This window comes from Nerophis ophidion, linkage group LG16 (genome assembly GCF_033978795.1).
Source record: "Nerophis ophidion isolate RoL-2023_Sa linkage group LG16, RoL_Noph_v1.0, whole genome shotgun sequence".
NCBI lineage: Eukaryota > Metazoa > Chordata > Actinopteri > Syngnathiformes > Syngnathidae > Nerophis > Nerophis ophidion.
Genome location: NC_084626.1, coordinates 19,226,153 through 19,244,260, shown reverse-complemented (window position 1 = coordinate 19,244,260; position 18,108 = coordinate 19,226,153). Strand labels below are relative to the sequence as shown.

Sequence of the window (18,108 nt, the reverse complement as noted above, 5' to 3'; positions counted from 1 at the left end):
CTATATATATCTGTAAAAATAGGATGGACGATAATATATATATATACATATATATATATATCCATACATATATATATACACATACATACATATATATATACATATATATATACACATACATACATACTGTATGTATTTTGTTTTCCTTTTTCTAATTCTACTTGCTTTTTTATTATTTTTCTCTTTTCTTCCTTTTTCCCCCTGCACTGCAAGCGCACATGACCAAGAAATTACGTCAACACACGTAATTCCAGCAGGTGTACACGTTTATCTTCATGATATAAACATGATATAAACATTATCCACGATAACAAGTGCATTTCAAGTCTGTACCTACAACCTGTTTCATTAAAAGTACTGCCTTTATGTTTTGTTCACACAGTACCTTCTGCTTTATTTAATGTACCTACCACCTTAGTTTAATTGAAAAGGACCTTCCAACTATTAAATTGAATTTAACTTTACTTCTTCATGTTTTATTTAAATTATATCCAATTTAAAGTATCTATAACACTGCTTTATTGGAAGTCACTCCCACCATATTGTTTTACTGGAAGTACCAACTACCTTAATGTTTTATAGAAAGTATACCTACTACCGTTAGTTGAAAGTACCCACAACATTCACACTATTATTGAACATAGTACTACCTCGTGGTACTGAGGTAGTACCTACTAGATTGAGGTTTTATTGAAAGCACCTACTATCTTTGTTTTATTTAAAGTATACCTACTAACCTAATGTTTTATTAAAAGTATACCTACAACTGTTGTTTAATTGAAAGTACTTACTACCTTTGTTTAATTAAAAGTACCTACATTTGTTTTGATTAAAAGTACCTACTACCTTTGTTTTAAGTATACCTACTATCTTTGTTTATTTGGAAAGTACCTACTACCTTCAGGTTTTGTTTTAAGTATACCTACTAGATTTATGTTTACTTGAAAGTAGACCTACTACCTTTGTTTTTAACAAAAGTAGCTACTACCTTTGTGTTTTTGTTGAAGATACATACTAACTTTGTTTCATTGAAATTACTACCTCACAGGGTTTATTTGAAAGTAGTTGCAATTCAAAGAGTAAAAGTGCTAGTATTGAATCCCACTGGTTGTGAAATACACTACAGACACGTACAAAATGAAAGTGGAAGCTAAAATACTTTATTTACAATACTTTGGTCACTTTAAACAGTGAGCTTGTGGAAAACTAAGACAATTCAAAGCAATATTTGTGTAAGCATGAAAAACAACAACTGCCTTGCTGAAATGTTCTGCAGTACTGTAATCCATCCAAGTGCTTTTTAAATAAGACCCACTGAATAAAATTGTAGCAAAGAGTTTAAAGTAAAAAAAACCTGACGACTTATCAAGTCATGATTAGAGCAAGGGTTTTTAAGAAGGTTTTCTAAAAAGTCGTAAGAAATTTAGGTTTAAGAAAACCAAAGCAAAAGTAATTGTAGCATTTTGTTGTACTACTTTTACTATTGCATACATAGTACACACTTTCGGATGACATTTGTCTCTGGCTAATGTTTAAAAATGTTCAGCATGGCCCAAAAAAAAACTATGTTCGTATAAAAGAAACAACGTTCTCATCAAATGATACCCATTAGGATGGCAGTGAATATTAAAGCTGTATTGGTGTATTAAAGACATCAGAACAATATGCTAAACTATCTGAACAAGACATCTTTGCTTTGTGTATGTCTTATTTCATTTATTTGTATTATTTTTTTTTTTTACAATATGCTGAGGGCCAATAGAAAACCAGCATTGGGCTTGGTTGCACTGAGAGGGAGGATATTTACATGACAAAAGCCCTCAGCTGTCAATCATGTCTGACAGTTCCTGCAGAAGATCGTCCTCCCCAATGCCGGGGTCCATGTCTCCTTCCAGATGATCGTCCGTGAATTCATTGATGAGGTCCTCAAACTCATCCACAGCCGACAATGAATTGCGCGATGCGGCCACGCTCTGTCGACGAGACTTACTTTGAGGCGCAGCCTTCGGCACGGAGCTGCATGACGTCAGATGCTTGTTAGAACTTCAAAAGCAGGTAAACACAAATGCTAGTACTTATTATTAGTTATTTGTACCTGTGGGCTGGAGGAGTCTGTGTAGTAGCAGCAAGACTGTCTTTTGCAGCAGGAATGTTGTGCTGATCCTCACTGGAGCTGCAGCTGGACTCCAACAAGGTGCTGAGAATACACGACATCGGAGACGACAGCTCAACTTCTTCGCTGGAGTTTGACGACACCTATGATGCAAAACATAACACATGATCAAACACACAAACAGTTATTAATAGAGCTGCTGTGCGTTACAAATTTTTCACATTCTCCGCCCCCCTCCCCCGCCCCACGAAGAACAATGTTTTGCCCCCCCCTCGCCCTCCACAAAGATTGTAAATAGTAAAATTTGTCTATAAAATTGTTATAAGTACACCTCTGCATAATATTGTATCATTATTAACATAATATTGTATCATTATTAACATTAAAGAAAACAAAAAAAAAGTAAATAAATATACTGAAAGGCTCAACTCACAACAAATAGCTTTATCAACATTTTTTTTATCTCGAATTTTAGTTATTTTAATAATTTCAGGCATCAATTTGCCTGAAAATGCAAAAAATTCTTAATCTTATATAAAATACGAAAATGTTTTGACAGGCTTAAACCATTTGATATTGATTTTTTTTATAAACCCTATAAATAATAATAAATTCATCTTTATTAGCAACATTAACTCAGGAGCGAAATATCCAAAACACTTTAACCTACAAAACAAAAAATTAATAAAACAATTTCTTCTAATTATAAGGGAATCATGGAGTGCGTTTCACAGTGCACATCTTTACAAAACAGGATTTGAGTCAATTTAGAGTATTCAATTAAAATTTGAAAATAAATGCCTTAATGAAAGTACTGTAATACTTGTAAATGTACACTGCAACCACTAACCATATCCATGACATAAGAATCACGAATAGCAGCTGGGGTTACATCCATGAGACATGGACAAATACTGACCAATCAGTGTACTAGATATCACAATTTAGCTCTTTAAAAACAAAAAAAATGCCATATTTGATTGACCATCGACGATGTTGTAGTGATGCAATGATAAGGACATGTCTTATTGAGGGGTTCAAAATTAGTTCTACATTGAAATCTTTTAATTATTTTTTTAAACAACAAAAATAAATACACACTGTAAGAAAGCCCACTAGTTTGTATGTTATGTGTTTTTTATGCTTCACTTAGCGCGTGCTCTAATGGGCATTGTGGCGTCATACTCTATTCAGTCCTTGGATGCACTGTAAAAACACCTCTGTGTCATATACCTCTTGAGTATAGAACAATCATCCTGTGCTAAGAGAGCACAACTTAAAGTTAAAAGTTGAAGCTAAAAGATAAAGTTAAAGTTAAAAAGTACCAATAATTGTCACACACATACTAGATGTGGCGAAATTATTCTCTGCATTTAACCCATCACCTTTGATCACCCCCTGGGAGGTGAGGGGAGCAGTGGGCTGCAGCGGTGCCGCACCGAGAATCATTTATGGTGATTCAACCCCCAATTCCAAATTAATGCTGAGTGCCAAGCAGGGAGATAATGGGTCCCATTTTTATAGTCTTTGGTATGACTCAGCCGGGATTTGAACTCACGACCTACCGATTTAAGGGAAGACACTCTAACCACTAGGCCACTGAGTAGGTAAGTAGTTCAATGTTGTATGTTCAGTGTGCACAATAGAATACCATATTTGCTCAGTCAGTTATGTGTTTATACAAGTTTAGATTGGCGGCATATTGCTTCTTATTAGGGGAAAATATTATTGTCTTTTGTATTTATGTTAACATTTCAGCTAGCGCCAGTCAGTGAGTTTATCAGTGCAGTGAACCAATTTTGGTTTTTAGATATTGTTTAATCTAAAACGGTAACACCAATTGTCGGGAGTTATACCACGGTTATCATTAATGTTAATTGTCACATCCATACATGTTTAAAATGTAACTGGTCTGATTTGACTATGAAAAGCCTTACAAAAGGATGTGACAGTATTAGCACAAGGTGGGAAAAAAAACATGATTCAATGTTTTTACTTAGGCCAAATAACTTTGTCATGTGAACTGTAATAGTTGAAATTCAACAAAAAAGAGAGAAACTGACCTGCAAACTTGCAGGCTGCTGCGGTGATTGGTCCAGAAGTATAGATGCACTGTTAAGAGGTTTAACTGCAGCGACAGCCGAGCGCTCTGCTGCCTTCCTTTTCTTGCCTGCTTGCACATGCAGTAAAGGCTGCATGACAGATGGCTTCACATTCAGTTTAGGCCTCACTGCAAAACAAGTAACATTTTGTTGATGCACAATGAACCTTGTCATAGCAAGTAGAGCAAGTCCTAAGGTACCTTTAGTGTTGGTGTTGTGTGTTTTATAGGGGGCTGGACTCCGCAGTCTATCTGGAATCGGTAAACCTGCGGTGTTTTCCTGGATGTTGTTGGAGCTGCTGTGACTTAGTGAGTGAGGGTCTTCTTGAAGGGGTGTGGTACTTTGCCTCGCAGGGACTGATCTCGCACCCGTGTTGTTTCTGGATTTGACTGTTTTCAACTTTTCAACGCGGACGTTCTGAATGTGTGGGACCTTGTCAGCATCCAAAGTGGACATACGTGGTGGCGAATAACTGACTTTGGTCACAATCTTCTTTTTGAGGGGACACACCAATGGTTTGGGTGCAGGCTCTCTGTCAGAGGGAGTGTTGGCCTGCTGGCAGCTGGAAACCTGCTTAGCCATTTCCTGCTTGCGGAGATGTTTTTCTCGCATGATCTCCTCAAAGGTTTTCACCTTGACATCGTTTTTGGAGGGGGTCTATAAAGTCACAGGCAAATTCAAACCAGCACAATTAAAAGAGATGAAAGAGCGCAAAGGATGAACATACAGTCACAGCTATTACTTCTGCAGCAGCTCCTAATGTTGTCTTATTCACTTCAACACTCTTGTCTGTCGTGTCTTCACCTGCAGAGAAGCATTCATGTTCATTTTACTACTATAAAATATGACACGTTCAGGTTTATTATAACTAGTAAACATGATACATTAATGTTCATTATTATCAATATCAATTCATCCATCCATTTTCTTGTTGGAGTCTATCCCAGCTGATTTGGGGCAAGAGGCGTGACACACCCTCGACTGGTTGCCAGCTAATATAGACAATCGTTCATACTCACATTCTCAATTTGAGATTATTATTATCTAGAGCTTATTTAATTGTATTTTTCCAATATCAAATGGTTCAAGCCTGTCCAAAAAAAAGGGGTGAGGGGAAAATAGTTTCTTCTTCCTGGGAGTGTAGCAGAAAATAATTGAGAGGCATTGAAATAACCTCGCAGTGGGGGAGGGGCAAGTATTAAGTCAGCCATAAATTATACAAGTTACCCCACTTCAACTGAGTGACATAATGTAGGATTTTTAAGAATGTATTTGCAAATCATGTTGGAAAGTAATTATTTAGTCAATAAAGGTTCAACTCAATATTTTGTAATATAACCTTTGTTGGCAGTGACAGATGACAAACATTGTTTCCTGTAAGTTTTCACCAGGTTTGGACCATTATTCCATGCAGATCTCTAGAGTGATGTTTTAGGGCTACATAGATGTTAAACTCCCTCCACAGATTTTCAACTGGGTTGAGGTCTGAGAACTGGCTTGGCCACTACAGGACGTTGAATTGTTTTCTTACGGAACCACTCCTTTGTTGCCTATGCAGTGTGTTTGGGATCATTGTCATGCTGGAAGACCCAGCTACGTCTCATCTTCAATGCGCTTGCTGATAGGTTTCCCCCCAAAATCTCACAAAACATGGTCCAATTAATTTTTCCCTTAACATGAATCAGTCGTCCTGTCCCCGTTGCAGAAAAAAGCCCCAAAATATTTCAACCCCCATGCTTCAGAGTGGGGTTGGTGTACCTAGGTTGAAACTCACCACACTTCTTTCTCCAAACACAAGTTGGGTTTTTACCAATTTTTTTAAATTTTGGACTCATCTGACCACATGAAAATCTGCCAATCCTAATTCATATATATAATATATGAATTATATATATTTTTTACAAATATATAACAAAAATAATTATTATACATGAATACTTATTCATTATATATATATATATATATATATATATATATATATATATATATACACACACTAATAATTATATATATATATATATATATATAATTATGTACATACAATATACAAATATAAAATATATATTATACAATAATTGTCATTAGTACAACAGTAATAATACTATGTATTGATTATACATTAATCATATGATGACTGTTCAAAATTATACTGTGTTATTAGGAATTGTAGCTGTAGTGCATCTATTGAAAAGAAGATCTTACTCTGAGAAGCCAGGTTGTTTTTTGGCATCAAAGCCATCTTCTTCTCTTCCTCCAGATTTGAACGCTTAACTCGATGGTCTTGAATTCGGGTTGCCTTCTCCCTGCGCAGCTCCTCCAAGGTCTTCACTCTAACTTCCCATGTTTTTGTGCCAGCAGATATGGGTTCCGCTACTTCCGACACTCTGTCGCCCCCAGCTGTTTGCTTTAAGTGCTGCTGAGCTGCTTTTCTTTTCTTGGGGTGGAGGGTGTCACAAACGTTTTTGCTGTTGTCGACAGTAATGACTCTTTTTACAGCCTTGGAGGATTGTGTGGGGACTGTTTTGGTTTTAATCCCTTCTGCATTTCCAGGAGGACAGTTGTTCTGCCTCTGAGACTTTGCTGCCTTTTCCAGTCTTATTTCTTCCAGAGTTTTAATACGAATCTGCTGACTTGTGCTCTTTGATTCCGCGCTACCCTCATCTGCTGAGAAAGAAGCGTTAATACAAAAAAATAACAGGACAAACAATATAGAAGCAAAAACAACGATGTAATGTGCATTGTTTGTATTTTTTTGTTTATTTAAACAAACATCCATTTATTTTCTACCGGTTGTCAAACGTGTTAACATTTTTACCTGTTTGACTGACTGCAATGGGTCCAGAAGGTAATGTGAGTCTCTCCTTTATCGACCTCATAGCTGATGAGAAACATAAGCAAATTCACATTTCAAACAGAAATTAGGCCTTATTTAAAACCAACACCAGTGTGAACAATACACACCAGTTTATAAGCTTGGTTTGCTTAAAACATTCTTACCTTTTGGAGAGGGTATTTGTGCCTCTTCTTCATTGACAAATCGACCCAAACGCTCCGCTAGACTGTTTTTCAGTGGAACAACCTCTCCACCTTTCACACCTTGACACGGAACAAGTCATTAGATTCTGCACTAGCATAATGACCACGTTTCCATGTTGTCAATATTTACAGGTGCTGGGGATTTGTTTCCCAAGTCTGTCAGCTATGTTGCCTCTTCGTCTGAAGCCTTCTTCAAAAAGCAGCTTTGCTGAGAACATAAATCAATGGAATTTCGTTTGACAATTCAGCAATAGAAACTCCACATAATCCAAGTAATTTTCTTCCTTTCTAACAGTGTCATGCATTTCCTATGTGAATGGCCATTCATTGAGCTTTGTCCATTCTAGCAAGTTATAAAACACTTTGTATTTTACATTATATATTTGTTTTCTCCAAGAATACACTTTTGGATTAAAAACGTGAAATAACTATAATTGATATGAGTATTATTTTTGATACTGTTGCTTATACAAATTTTTGGTTTTCCTTTTTTTAAGTAATGTATATTTTTAGGTCTTCTCAATTGCTTTGTAAATTTCTATTGTAAATATTGTGAAACTTGGATTATAGCTGTGAGTTACCCTCATTTTTTAAATTATATTGATTAACAATATATTTTATGGCCACACGTATAAGTCATGTGTCAGCAGCCAAGAAGAGCTTTTGTAACCAACAACCTGCTTTGAAAAGGCTTTACTATAATTTAAATAGCAAATAATGTACTATAAAGTAAAAATGACACCACTTAGTGCCAGCTGGTTGCAATATTTGCATTTGAAGAACTTGTAAGAAAATGATTGTGCTTATGTTTACCGTCATTAGATGTGTTAAAGGTGGCCCGAAAAGCTTGGATATTTTCCTTCTCGCCGTTGACAGGACTATCAGCACTCTGAAGGGGAGGTATTGTTCGATTCATGCTGGCTTTAAGGGCCCTTCTCAGCCGTATCTCCTCCAATGTGCTCACTCCAAAGTTGTGCAATTCATCTACTAAAAAAAAACAAAATAATGTAATGCTACAATCACAGTCATTCCAAAAGGGGGACTTACAGTCACCACTCACCAGACTTAGGCCGCTTCCTTGGGGATGGGACACCGTCTCCCTCTTCTGAGAATTGGTCTGGAAACATCAGTAGTCAGGACACATGAAAAAGTTACATAAACAGTATTTCCTCTCTTACAATGGCCTAGCTGAAGTACACTGCACTGAAACACGGTCCAAGTCAAACAGAGTTTACCGTCTTCATCCTCGTCATCATCGGCTGGATTAATCACCACTGGGGGATGGGTGGGGCTGGGAACTGGTTCTTGGCTTTCGGTTTTCATGACTCCTCTCAACTGGAGATTAGCCGCAGTGGGAAGAGGAGTGGCTGGTAGGGGTGGTGGCTCTTCATGCGGTTGTTCCTCAATCTCACTGTGACCTGGGATCATTTGACTCAGTATTAGTGACTTTCAGGGATGCAGTGCAAAGATAAAAAATGTGTATATCCACTCACTTATGTCAGGTGGAATGACTACACCAACAACATAGCGCGGCTTTTCATGGAAGAAAGCGCAGTGAGGTTTCTGGCAGCCCGCTGGATGTTTTTCCCAATAACACGGTATTTCCTTACGCTTTTTCTGTTTGGATGAAAGACATTTGGAACATGTAATATTATACATACATGTCTTCAACAGTCTCCTTGCAGAAACTTCACATTTAGTGAACTTTTTTCCCCAGTTACCTAACCAAAAGGTATGTTTTAATAATCCACAAACGAACACTGAATTTTGCGTCATGGCACTAAATGAAAATTAGTCAATAGATGTTTGATGCACGTTCAATTAAAGGGGAACTGGTCTTTTTTTAAATTTTGCCCATCGTTCACAATCATTATGAAAGACATGACAACTGGTGCATTTAAAAAAAATGCATTCTAACTCATAAACAAATGTAAATAAAGTCAGTTTACAGGAGAGCCAATGGGAGGTCCTCTAAACCAGTGGTTCTCAACCTTTTTTCAGTGATGTACCCCCTGTGAAAATGTTTTTAATTCAAGTACCCCCAAATCCGAGCAAAGCATTTTTGTTTGAAAAAAAGAGATGAAGAAGTAAAATACAGCACTATGTCACCAGTTTCTGATTTATTAAATTGTATAACAGTGCAAAATATTGCTCATTTGTAGTGGTCAATCTTGAACTATTTGGAAAAAAAGATATAAAAATAACTAAAACTTGTTGAAAAATAAACAAGTGATTAAATTATAAATTAAGATTTCTACACATAGAAACTTAAAGTGTCCTCTTTGGGGATTGTAATAGAGATCCATCTGGATTAATGAACTTAATTCTAAACATTTCTTCACAAATAAACAAATATTAAACATCAATGTTTATGGAACATCCATCCATCCATTTCTACCGCTTATTCCCTTTGGAGTCGCGGGGGCCGTTGGTGCCTATGTCAGCTACAATCGGGCGGAAGGGGGCGTACACCCTGGACAAGTCGCCCCTCACCGCAGGGATTTATGGAACATAACCACAAAAAATCTAGCTGTCAACAGTAAATATTGCATTGTTGTATTTTTTTCCACAATTTATGAGATTACATTCATATTTTGTTATTATTCAATCAATATATAACAATCCAAAAACCACTAACAAAATAATAAATTTACATTTCGTGACTTGAACATTAACCAAGTATCAGTGATATTTTTATTATAAGTGCTAACGGAGACAAACTATTTTTAGTTGCGCTGTGATCAAGAGCTTGTGTTCCAATGCTCGGCGGCATGCCGTAGTGGGTAGAGCGGTCGTGCCAAAAACCTGAGGGTTGCAGGTTCGCTTCCCACCTATTGACATCCAAATCGCTGCCGTTGTGTCCTTTGGCAGGACACTTCACCCTTGCCCCAGGTGCCGCTCACACTGGTGAATGAATGGATGATGAATGAATGATTGGTGGTGGTCGTAGGGGCCGTAGGCGCAAACTGGCAGCTACCCCAGGGCAGCTGTGGCTACTGATGTAGCTTACCACCACCAGGTGTGAATGAATGATGTGTTCTAACTTCTCTGTGAACGCTTAGAGTATCTAACAATAGAAAAGCGCGATATAAATCTAATCAATTATTATTATTACTATAATTATTAATGTTGATGTGATCGATGGATGAGCTGCTGCCTCTTTTCCTTGCCTGTCAAACTTTATTCTAAATCATAAACCATGCCACTCACCTGGATAGCAGAAGAAGGAGGATGTATTCAGACAAATTAGTACACTTTGACAGCTAATTTAGACCCGGCAATGGCGATAACGACACAAAATGACACTTGGTTCCACTCCACCTTTCTTTGCAAAGATTATTTGTCATTCCTCACCTAAACGTAAATATATATAAAAACATCCTAGAATGACAGCATAACTTGTACAGTAAGTGATGTTTTATTTTGTTTGTTGGCTCTCATTGTCTTCTAACGTTGTGATGCATTTATTAGAATAATATGCTGCAAATGCTTAAAATTGATAAAATACAGAAATATTAAATGTTATCATAAATGTGCCTGTTACTACATACTTACATCAGATATATAAAACCTTAATGGAGGTTTTTGGATGTTTTTAAGAGTTATATAGGCAGAACAGAACGGCTCCCATAGGCTCTATTGTAAACAGACTTTTGATCGCATTTATTTACTACTTAGAATACATTTGAAAAAGATACATCTGTTGTCTTGTCTTTCATAATGATTTTGAACGATGGGCAAAATTCCCCCAAAAGAGTACAGTTTCCCTTTACTAACTTGATACCATATGAGTGAGTGTGCAAAGCTTACAGGAGTTATGTTTATGTTTGAATCTGTTTCTTACTGTGATTTCCATATGGCGAAATTTGCAGACGTTTCGGAAGCAACGTCCCTCCTGCCAAAGATTGCAGACCGTTTCGTTGCCCATCGCTGCATCACAGTGCCTGAAAGGGCAGTCATCTCCCTGCAGGGCAATATTTAAATGTCATAATTCCACAAAAGGTTGTTTTGTACGTAATTAATGACTTTGACATCAGCACATTTTGTATAAAATGTTAATTTTTATATCTTAAAATAAAATTGACTTGAATATAGCCAAATTCTTTTTTAACTGCTCATTAGAGAGCCATCACAACAACAAATCTGTGACTGCTGATGAACAATTCTGTTATCTGTCAATATGGTTTCTAGCAGTGTTTTTTTTTGTTTGTTTATTTAACGGTGTGTTGGCTCTCAAGGTGGGCAATAAAGCCTAGGATTTTTATGGGGATATACATATACAGCCTCCTGCGATAACGATATATCACAATATATTATTTGGTATATTTAAATGATAATACAAACATTTCAAAACAGATTGCAGACGCTCCTAATTTGGCTGTTGACATATGCAGTAACATCCATCCATTAATTTTTACTGCTTGTCCCTCTCGGAATAGCGGTGGTGCTGGAGTATTTCCCAGCTACACTTGGGCGGAACACAGATAGAGTGACAACATTCACACTCACATTCACACACTAGGGACATATTGCATCAATTCCGATAGTATTTTTCACTCAAAGCTATATTAATCTACTCGTTAATTTACTGTTAACGGCTGGGATATTTTGTGTTATAACATGGTTCTACCTACAGGTTATATCTACATCTCTGTTAAAATGTAATAAGCACATTCTTCTGTTTGGATAATCTATACTAATTTTGGTTGATTCTACAAATGTGTCTATTTATCCAATACCAAGTAGTTAGTTAGTTACAGGGGCAGCACTGATGATATCATTGTTGATACTGATACTTACAACTTTCAAGATCGTTGAATGATTCCATTTTGGATCACAATTATAAGACAAAAACACAAGATGGTGGTGTAACAATATCAATTACCTATTTGTATTATTTCCTACTATTGGTTCTGATTTAAATCATTTACTTTCCCCCCTAAACTACTCCTATGTTCAGGGACTTGTTTCCTGAGTGTGTAACAAGAAAATGACAAAATATTTGTTGATGGTAAAAAACCTCAGCCCAACCACTGTGGCGTCAACCTGATACTGTACTACTTGGTATCGTTACTGTCGATATTTGTATCAATTTACTCACCAGTGTTTACATTCAAGGGCTGATTTATTATTGTTTTAACTTTGACAGACCTAGTTTTTACTTTCTGTGAACTTTTAGAATCTGCACTGCACCCACACAAATTCCCTGTTTTGGGATAAATAATTCTTATTGTTTAAAATAATTCCTATTGTTTAATATTGCTGTGCTTAAAATGTGCAGTAAACTCTCAAGGGTTGACTCAGTTCAATCACATACATTACTTACTTTGGTGCAGGTAGAATAGTAAAAGAAATAGCAGTCGTCTCCATGGTTAGTCATAGTGAGGCTGGTGTGGGTCTTGGTTGGTGTCTATTAGGTTAAGAATTTTGGATTCCTGGTCGTCTTTTTGGCCAACAGGACAACCTGCAATCAAGAGGTATGTTCGTTGAACAGCATGGGTCACCTTTAAAGCTAATGTCAAGACTTAGAAAGACATTACAGGAAATGTAAAGTTATTTGTCTTGTGTTGCTCTGCTATAATATAAGTCACCTGAGGTGGCAATAGGTGTACACTTTCTTCCTCTTTGGTAGGTTGATGATGGGGTATTCTTGTTTCAGTATGAAGTCCTGGAGGAACACTTGATCCATGAGATAAGAGGAAAATGGGAAGGTGGGTCGCCCAGAGCCCTTATCTCTGTCAGACTGCTTAACATTACTGATGGTGTGTTCAAGTCCTTTTCCTTCATCTATTTATCTTTAATTAAAAAGGGGGGTTGCAGCTTGGGGGGGGGGGGGGGAAGACTAAAACTCAGGTTTCAAAAAAGGTGCAAGTGGTGGGTGGAAAAAAAACAAATCTTCTTGGGCCAGCTTGAATTTTTGACACTTGGAAACATTTGATTGGCGATAGAGGGAACATGGGTATTTACAGCTGTTGACACCCAAAGCTGACAGGAAAAACATGTCTTCTGCTCATGTATTCTCAAAGACAGGTACGCTATCCGTATCCAGGGATCCCAGCAAAGGGCCAGAGGATGGATTTAAACCTACAAAAATCAATAAAAAAACACTCCCCATGGGACTGAAAGTGGTTGTTATTGCACAAATTGATTAAAGTAAATATATGGTACAACATTATGAAAATGTAATTCCTGTTATAAATCCCCACCTCATCTAGCATTGTAGTATCTAGGTCAGTGGTTCTTAACCTTGTTGGAGGTACTGAACCCCACCCGTTTCATATGCGCATTCCCCGAACCCTTCTTTAGTGAAAAATAAAATGTTTTTTTTTTTCAAATTCAAGAAAAAGTCATATGTTTTTTTTACTGATGCACAAAATGAACCGTGCATGAACATCACCTTGTTTAAAGAACAAAACCAACACAGTGCATGAATTCACAACAAATTACACACATTACTATGAATTGATTAACATGGACCCCGACTTAAACAAGTTGAAAAACTTATTTGGGTTTTACCATTTAGTGGTCAATTGTACGGAATATGTACTGTACTGTGTAAACTGTACTGTTTCTTATAATGTATTCTCTTCCTTTGCAATTTGCCAGTAAAAGTTTCAATCGATCAATCAAACAACCAGCAAATCGGATGGAAAATTAGAGGGAACATTGATTGGGGGTATCCATAATACGCTGATAGGGAGAAGTTTTTATTTACACGATAAGTCGGAGGTGTCTTTAGGTGGCAAAGGCTCCATCGAACCCCTGAGGCAGACTCGCCGAACCCCTAGGGTTCGATTGAACCCAGGTTAAGAACCACTGATCTAGGCACAATTACACATTTGATTGAAATAACTCAGAATATAGTTACAAAAGTACAGTTTTTAAAATAATTTAGCGTCAATCTTATAGGACATGATTATCAATCAAAATAAAGTGGACACATTTAAAAACAAATCTAAACATGCAGAACAATTCACCTTCAATGTCGGTGAGCAGTTTGAATCGACTAAGCAATGACTAAAATAACATTAATATCCAAAAGGTAAGCTACTGAAACACATTAACAACAATTGAAGAAAAGGGTAATTCTTACCTACTTGTTGGGTTATTTCCAGACGCAGACTTTAATGGCGACGTGTATGTTGAAACATAAAACTAAACAAAAAACACATAAGCGAATCTTGGCGCGGTTTAAAAGCCATCATTATTAGTGGAAAGACAAATAAAAGGTAACCAAGATGAGCTAATCAAAACGTATTTTTAAACCCTGGTTTGGTACCCACTATATGACCAACACAATGCATAGTATACAGTTGAAAAGGTTAGGAGAGGTTTAGAATATCTGAAACAGAGGCCTACGTTACGTACACGATTTCTTACCACCTGGACTTTTTATATATCGTACATTTACGCAAACAACGGCACCCAAATGCAAATTTACACTACAAACCACCAAACATTAAAGAAAGAAAATAGCGTGAATTACCAGTTTCCAGTTTGAAAAAGGGTTTCTGGGTAAGAGTGAGCACAGTTGTTACCGCCGCGATCGGTCTCAGTCAAAATGGCGACTGTGGTGTTTTGCTGGTCAAAAAAAAAAAAAAACAACTTTATTTAACAGTTTTACCGGAAGACCCGATGAGTACATGCATCTAGATCTAGCAATTTGAAATACATACTGTATTCTTGAGTAACATTTGTTTTGTTGTGTGTGTAATGTTTTATATGACAATGTTATTGAAAAATGTTTTTTTTATTTTATTATTTTACTTATTTTTTTGTCTGGTTTTGTATTTGTTTTGTATCATTCCGTGAGGTGTATATTATATATATTTTTTTCAGTTTCCTGTGGGTTTTTTTTGTTAGTTTTCATTCAATTTGGATGTATTTGTTGGTTTGTATGATATCCATTAAATAAGATTGTACGTATTATGTTGAAGGGGGCATGAAAATATAATATTGTTATTCATCCTACTCCTTCTCAGACATTGGTGTGTAAATGTAAAATTGTATAATTGAGGTATAATTGTCTATCGATCAAAGATGCACATCAATGAAGGAGATAAATAAAAAAATAAAGATGACAAAAACGAAAACCATAGTAAGAGTGAGGGTGTGCACGCATGCACGGATATTAGTTCATAGAAAATTTACGAGAATTGACGTCTAAAAACGGAGACAAATCTATGTAGCTGCAGCAATTAATTACGCCTAAAAATTCATTCATAGGAAAAACGAAGAATGACAAAGAATTTAAATGATTAACATTAAATTAATGTTTACAACACATTTTGTATTGAAATATATAGATCCAGGGCTACGGAATGATTTGCAGTGCAACTAGTTTAAATAAATGTCACGAAGATGAAACGCATTTATTGTACTTTGCCTTCCGCCCGATTGTAGCTGAGACAGGCGCCAGCGCCCCCCGCGACTCCAAAAGGGAATAAGCGGTAGAAATGGATGGATGGATGGCCACTTCATGTTGACGTCTTTATAAGGGTGGATTATCTTTTTATTTTGAAAAGTGTAAACCGGATATTACGTGTGTTTCAGTATCCGGCTGCTGACAGCTGTTGCAGTAGTTTCAGTTGTCAACTGGCTTCAGTGTCTCTCGCAGTAATCTCCTGTCAGTCTTTGAAAGCAGTTATTATTGAAACTATCATTATTAGTTTATATTTGACCACTGCGACGTAGCAACTTTTGATCTCAATGGACACTGTACAGGTAGGTGAGTTTGCTGTTTACCTGCATGATAGCGGTCGAAGTTTAGCATGTTTCTCGAGAAAGATTTGACTAGCAAGGCAGGGACAGCTAGCTGCTAAGGGATCGTGCAGGTGAGTTACGTGTTGAAGCCGACTTAGCAGAGCTCTCAGTCAATATGGTTTTATGGAAGATGATCTTGTGTGTCATTGTTATATGTCATTTTCAAAATCTCTCAATTGTCCTTAGACTGTGGTGTCTGGATTTTCTCTGGACCTGGGACCACTGAAAGAACCACTTGGATTCATTCGTGTGCTAGAATGGGTATGCAAAATGTTTACATTTCAATTTTTTCCAATGTATTTGGAGCTCATGGTATTTTTGGCCCTGCGATGAGGTGGCGACCTTTCCAGGGTGTACGCCGCCTTCAGCCCGATTGTTGCTGATATAGGCACCAGCTCCCCCCGCGACCCCAAAGGGAATAAGCGGCAGAAAATTGATGGGATGGGTACTTTTGGCCCTGCGATGAGGTGGCGACTTGTCCAGGGGGTACGCCGGCTTCCGCCCGATTGTAGCTGAGATAGGCACGAGCGCCCCCCGCGACCCCAAAGGGAATAAGCGGTAGAAAAATGGATGGATGGTACTTTTGAAACAAGTTCCCCGTCTTGATTCTTAATCATAAAAAAATCAGTTAGAGCAGGGGTCACCAACGCGGTGCCCGCGGGCACCAGGTAGCCCTTAAGGACCAGATGAGTACACCGCTGGCCTGTTCTAAAAATAGCTCAAATAGCAGCACTTACCAGTGAGCTGCCTCTATTTTTTAAATTGTATTTATTTACTAGCAAACTGGTCTCGCTTTGCTCAACATTTTTCATTCTAAGAGGGACAAAACTCAAATAGAATTTGAAAATCCAAGAAAATATTTTAAAGACTTGGTCTTCACTTGTTTAATAAATTCATTTACTTTTTTACTTTGCTTCTTATAACTTTCAGAAAGACAATTTTAGAGAAACAATACAACCTTAAAAATGATTTTAGGATTTTTAAACAGATACCTTTTTACCTTTTAAATTCCTTCCTCTTCTTTCCTGACAATTTAAATCAATGTTCAAGTAAATTTATTTTTTTATTGCAAAGAATAATAAATATATTTTAATTTAATTATTCATTTTAGCTCCTGTTTTTTCGACGAAGAATATTTGTGAAATATTTCTTCAAACTTATTATGATTAAAATTTTAAAAAAAATATTCTGGCAAATCTAGAAAATCTGTAGAATCAAATTTAAATCTTATTTCAAAGTCTTTTGAATTTAATTTACAATTTTTGTTCTGGAAAATCTAGAAGAAATAATGATTTGTCTTTGTTAGAAATATAGCTTGGTCCATTTTGTTTTATATTCTAACAAAGTGCAGATTGGATTTTAACCTATTTAAAACATGTCATCAAAAATATATATTTATTGTGAGAAATCATTAAGATGATCAGTGTTTCCACAAAGATAAATATCATTGATTATTAACAATAACAGAGTTAAAGGTAAATTGAGCAAATTGGCTATTTCTGGCTATTTATTTAAGTGTGTATCAAACTGGTAGCCCTTCGCATTAATCAGTACCCAAGAAGTAGCTCTTGGTTTCAAAAAGGTTAGTGACCCCTGAGTTAGAGTTTATTAAAAGTCACAAGCATACTTGCACTTAAATAGTTCAACATTACACCCTGCGATGAGGTGGCGACTTGTCCAGGATGTACACCTCCTTCCGCCCGATTGTAGCTGAGATAGGCACCAGCGCCAAAGGGAATAAGCGGTAGAAAATGGATGGATGGATGGTTTAACATTACCCAAAAGAGTAGAAAGAAGTTGAGCTTATTCGATCCAAACTCTGACTTTGGTTGGAGGACGGCGTGGTGCAGTTGGGAGAGTGGCTGTTCCAACAACCTGAGGGTTCCTGGTTCAATCCCCACCTTCTACCATCCTAGTCACGTCGGTTGTGTCCTTGAGCAGGACACTTCACCCTTGCTCCTGATGGGTCCTGGTCAGCCCCTTGCATGGCAGCTCCCGCCATCAGTGTGTGAATGGGTGAATGTTGAAATAGTGTCAAAGCGCTTTGAGTTCCTTAAAAAGGTAGAAAAGCATAACCCATTTACTACTGCGTAT

The 18,108-nt window shown here is 36.9% G+C and overlaps 3 protein-coding genes across 18 annotated transcripts in view; 2 read left to right on the top strand and 1 right to left on the bottom strand.

Annotated features, from left to right (window-relative positions):
• Positions 1 to 18,108, top strand: part of LOC133535094 (calcium/calmodulin-dependent protein kinase type 1D-like) — a 510,841-nt gene that overhangs the window by 342,187 nt on the left and 150,546 nt on the right. The gene's annotated exons all lie outside the window — the stretch shown is intronic.
• Positions 1,145 to 14,845, bottom strand: zc3h11a (zinc finger CCCH-type containing 11A). Of its 16 annotated transcripts, none has more exons than XM_061874532.1 (18): positions 14,738 to 14,845; positions 14,345 to 14,406; positions 12,843 to 13,370; positions 12,578 to 12,715; positions 11,096 to 11,215; positions 8,745 to 8,868; positions 8,487 to 8,669; positions 8,312 to 8,368; positions 8,065 to 8,238; positions 7,382 to 7,459; positions 7,213 to 7,311; positions 7,031 to 7,093; positions 6,418 to 6,879; positions 4,943 to 5,019; positions 4,416 to 4,872; positions 4,177 to 4,343; positions 2,096 to 2,256; positions 1,145 to 2,016 (listed from the first exon to the last, which is right to left on the bottom strand). In XM_061874532.1, the coding sequence occupies exons 4-18, from the start codon at positions 12,629 to 12,631 to the stop codon at positions 1,821 to 1,823; spliced, it is 2,472 nt and encodes an 823-aa protein (XP_061730516.1). In that variant the 5' UTR covers positions 12,632 to 12,715; positions 12,843 to 13,370; positions 14,345 to 14,406; positions 14,738 to 14,845; the 3' UTR covers positions 1,145 to 1,820. The 16 variants fall into 16 exon arrangements, with proteins under 16 accessions (XP_061730516.1, XP_061730519.1, XP_061730523.1 ...); XM_061874535.1 differs by having other exon boundaries at positions 12,843 to 13,335; XM_061874539.1 differs by having other exon boundaries at positions 12,843 to 12,930.
• Positions 15,796 to 18,108, top strand: part of sypl2a (synaptophysin-like 2a) — a 36,502-nt gene continuing 34,189 nt past the window's right edge. The window contains exons 1-2 of the mRNA XM_061874547.1: positions 15,796 to 15,975; positions 16,201 to 16,275. Of these exons, the coding sequence (XP_061730531.1) occupies positions 15,961 to 15,975; positions 16,201 to 16,275 (90 nt within the window). The 5' untranslated portion in view covers positions 15,796 to 15,960. The remainder of the gene's footprint in view (positions 15,976 to 16,200; positions 16,276 to 18,108) is intronic.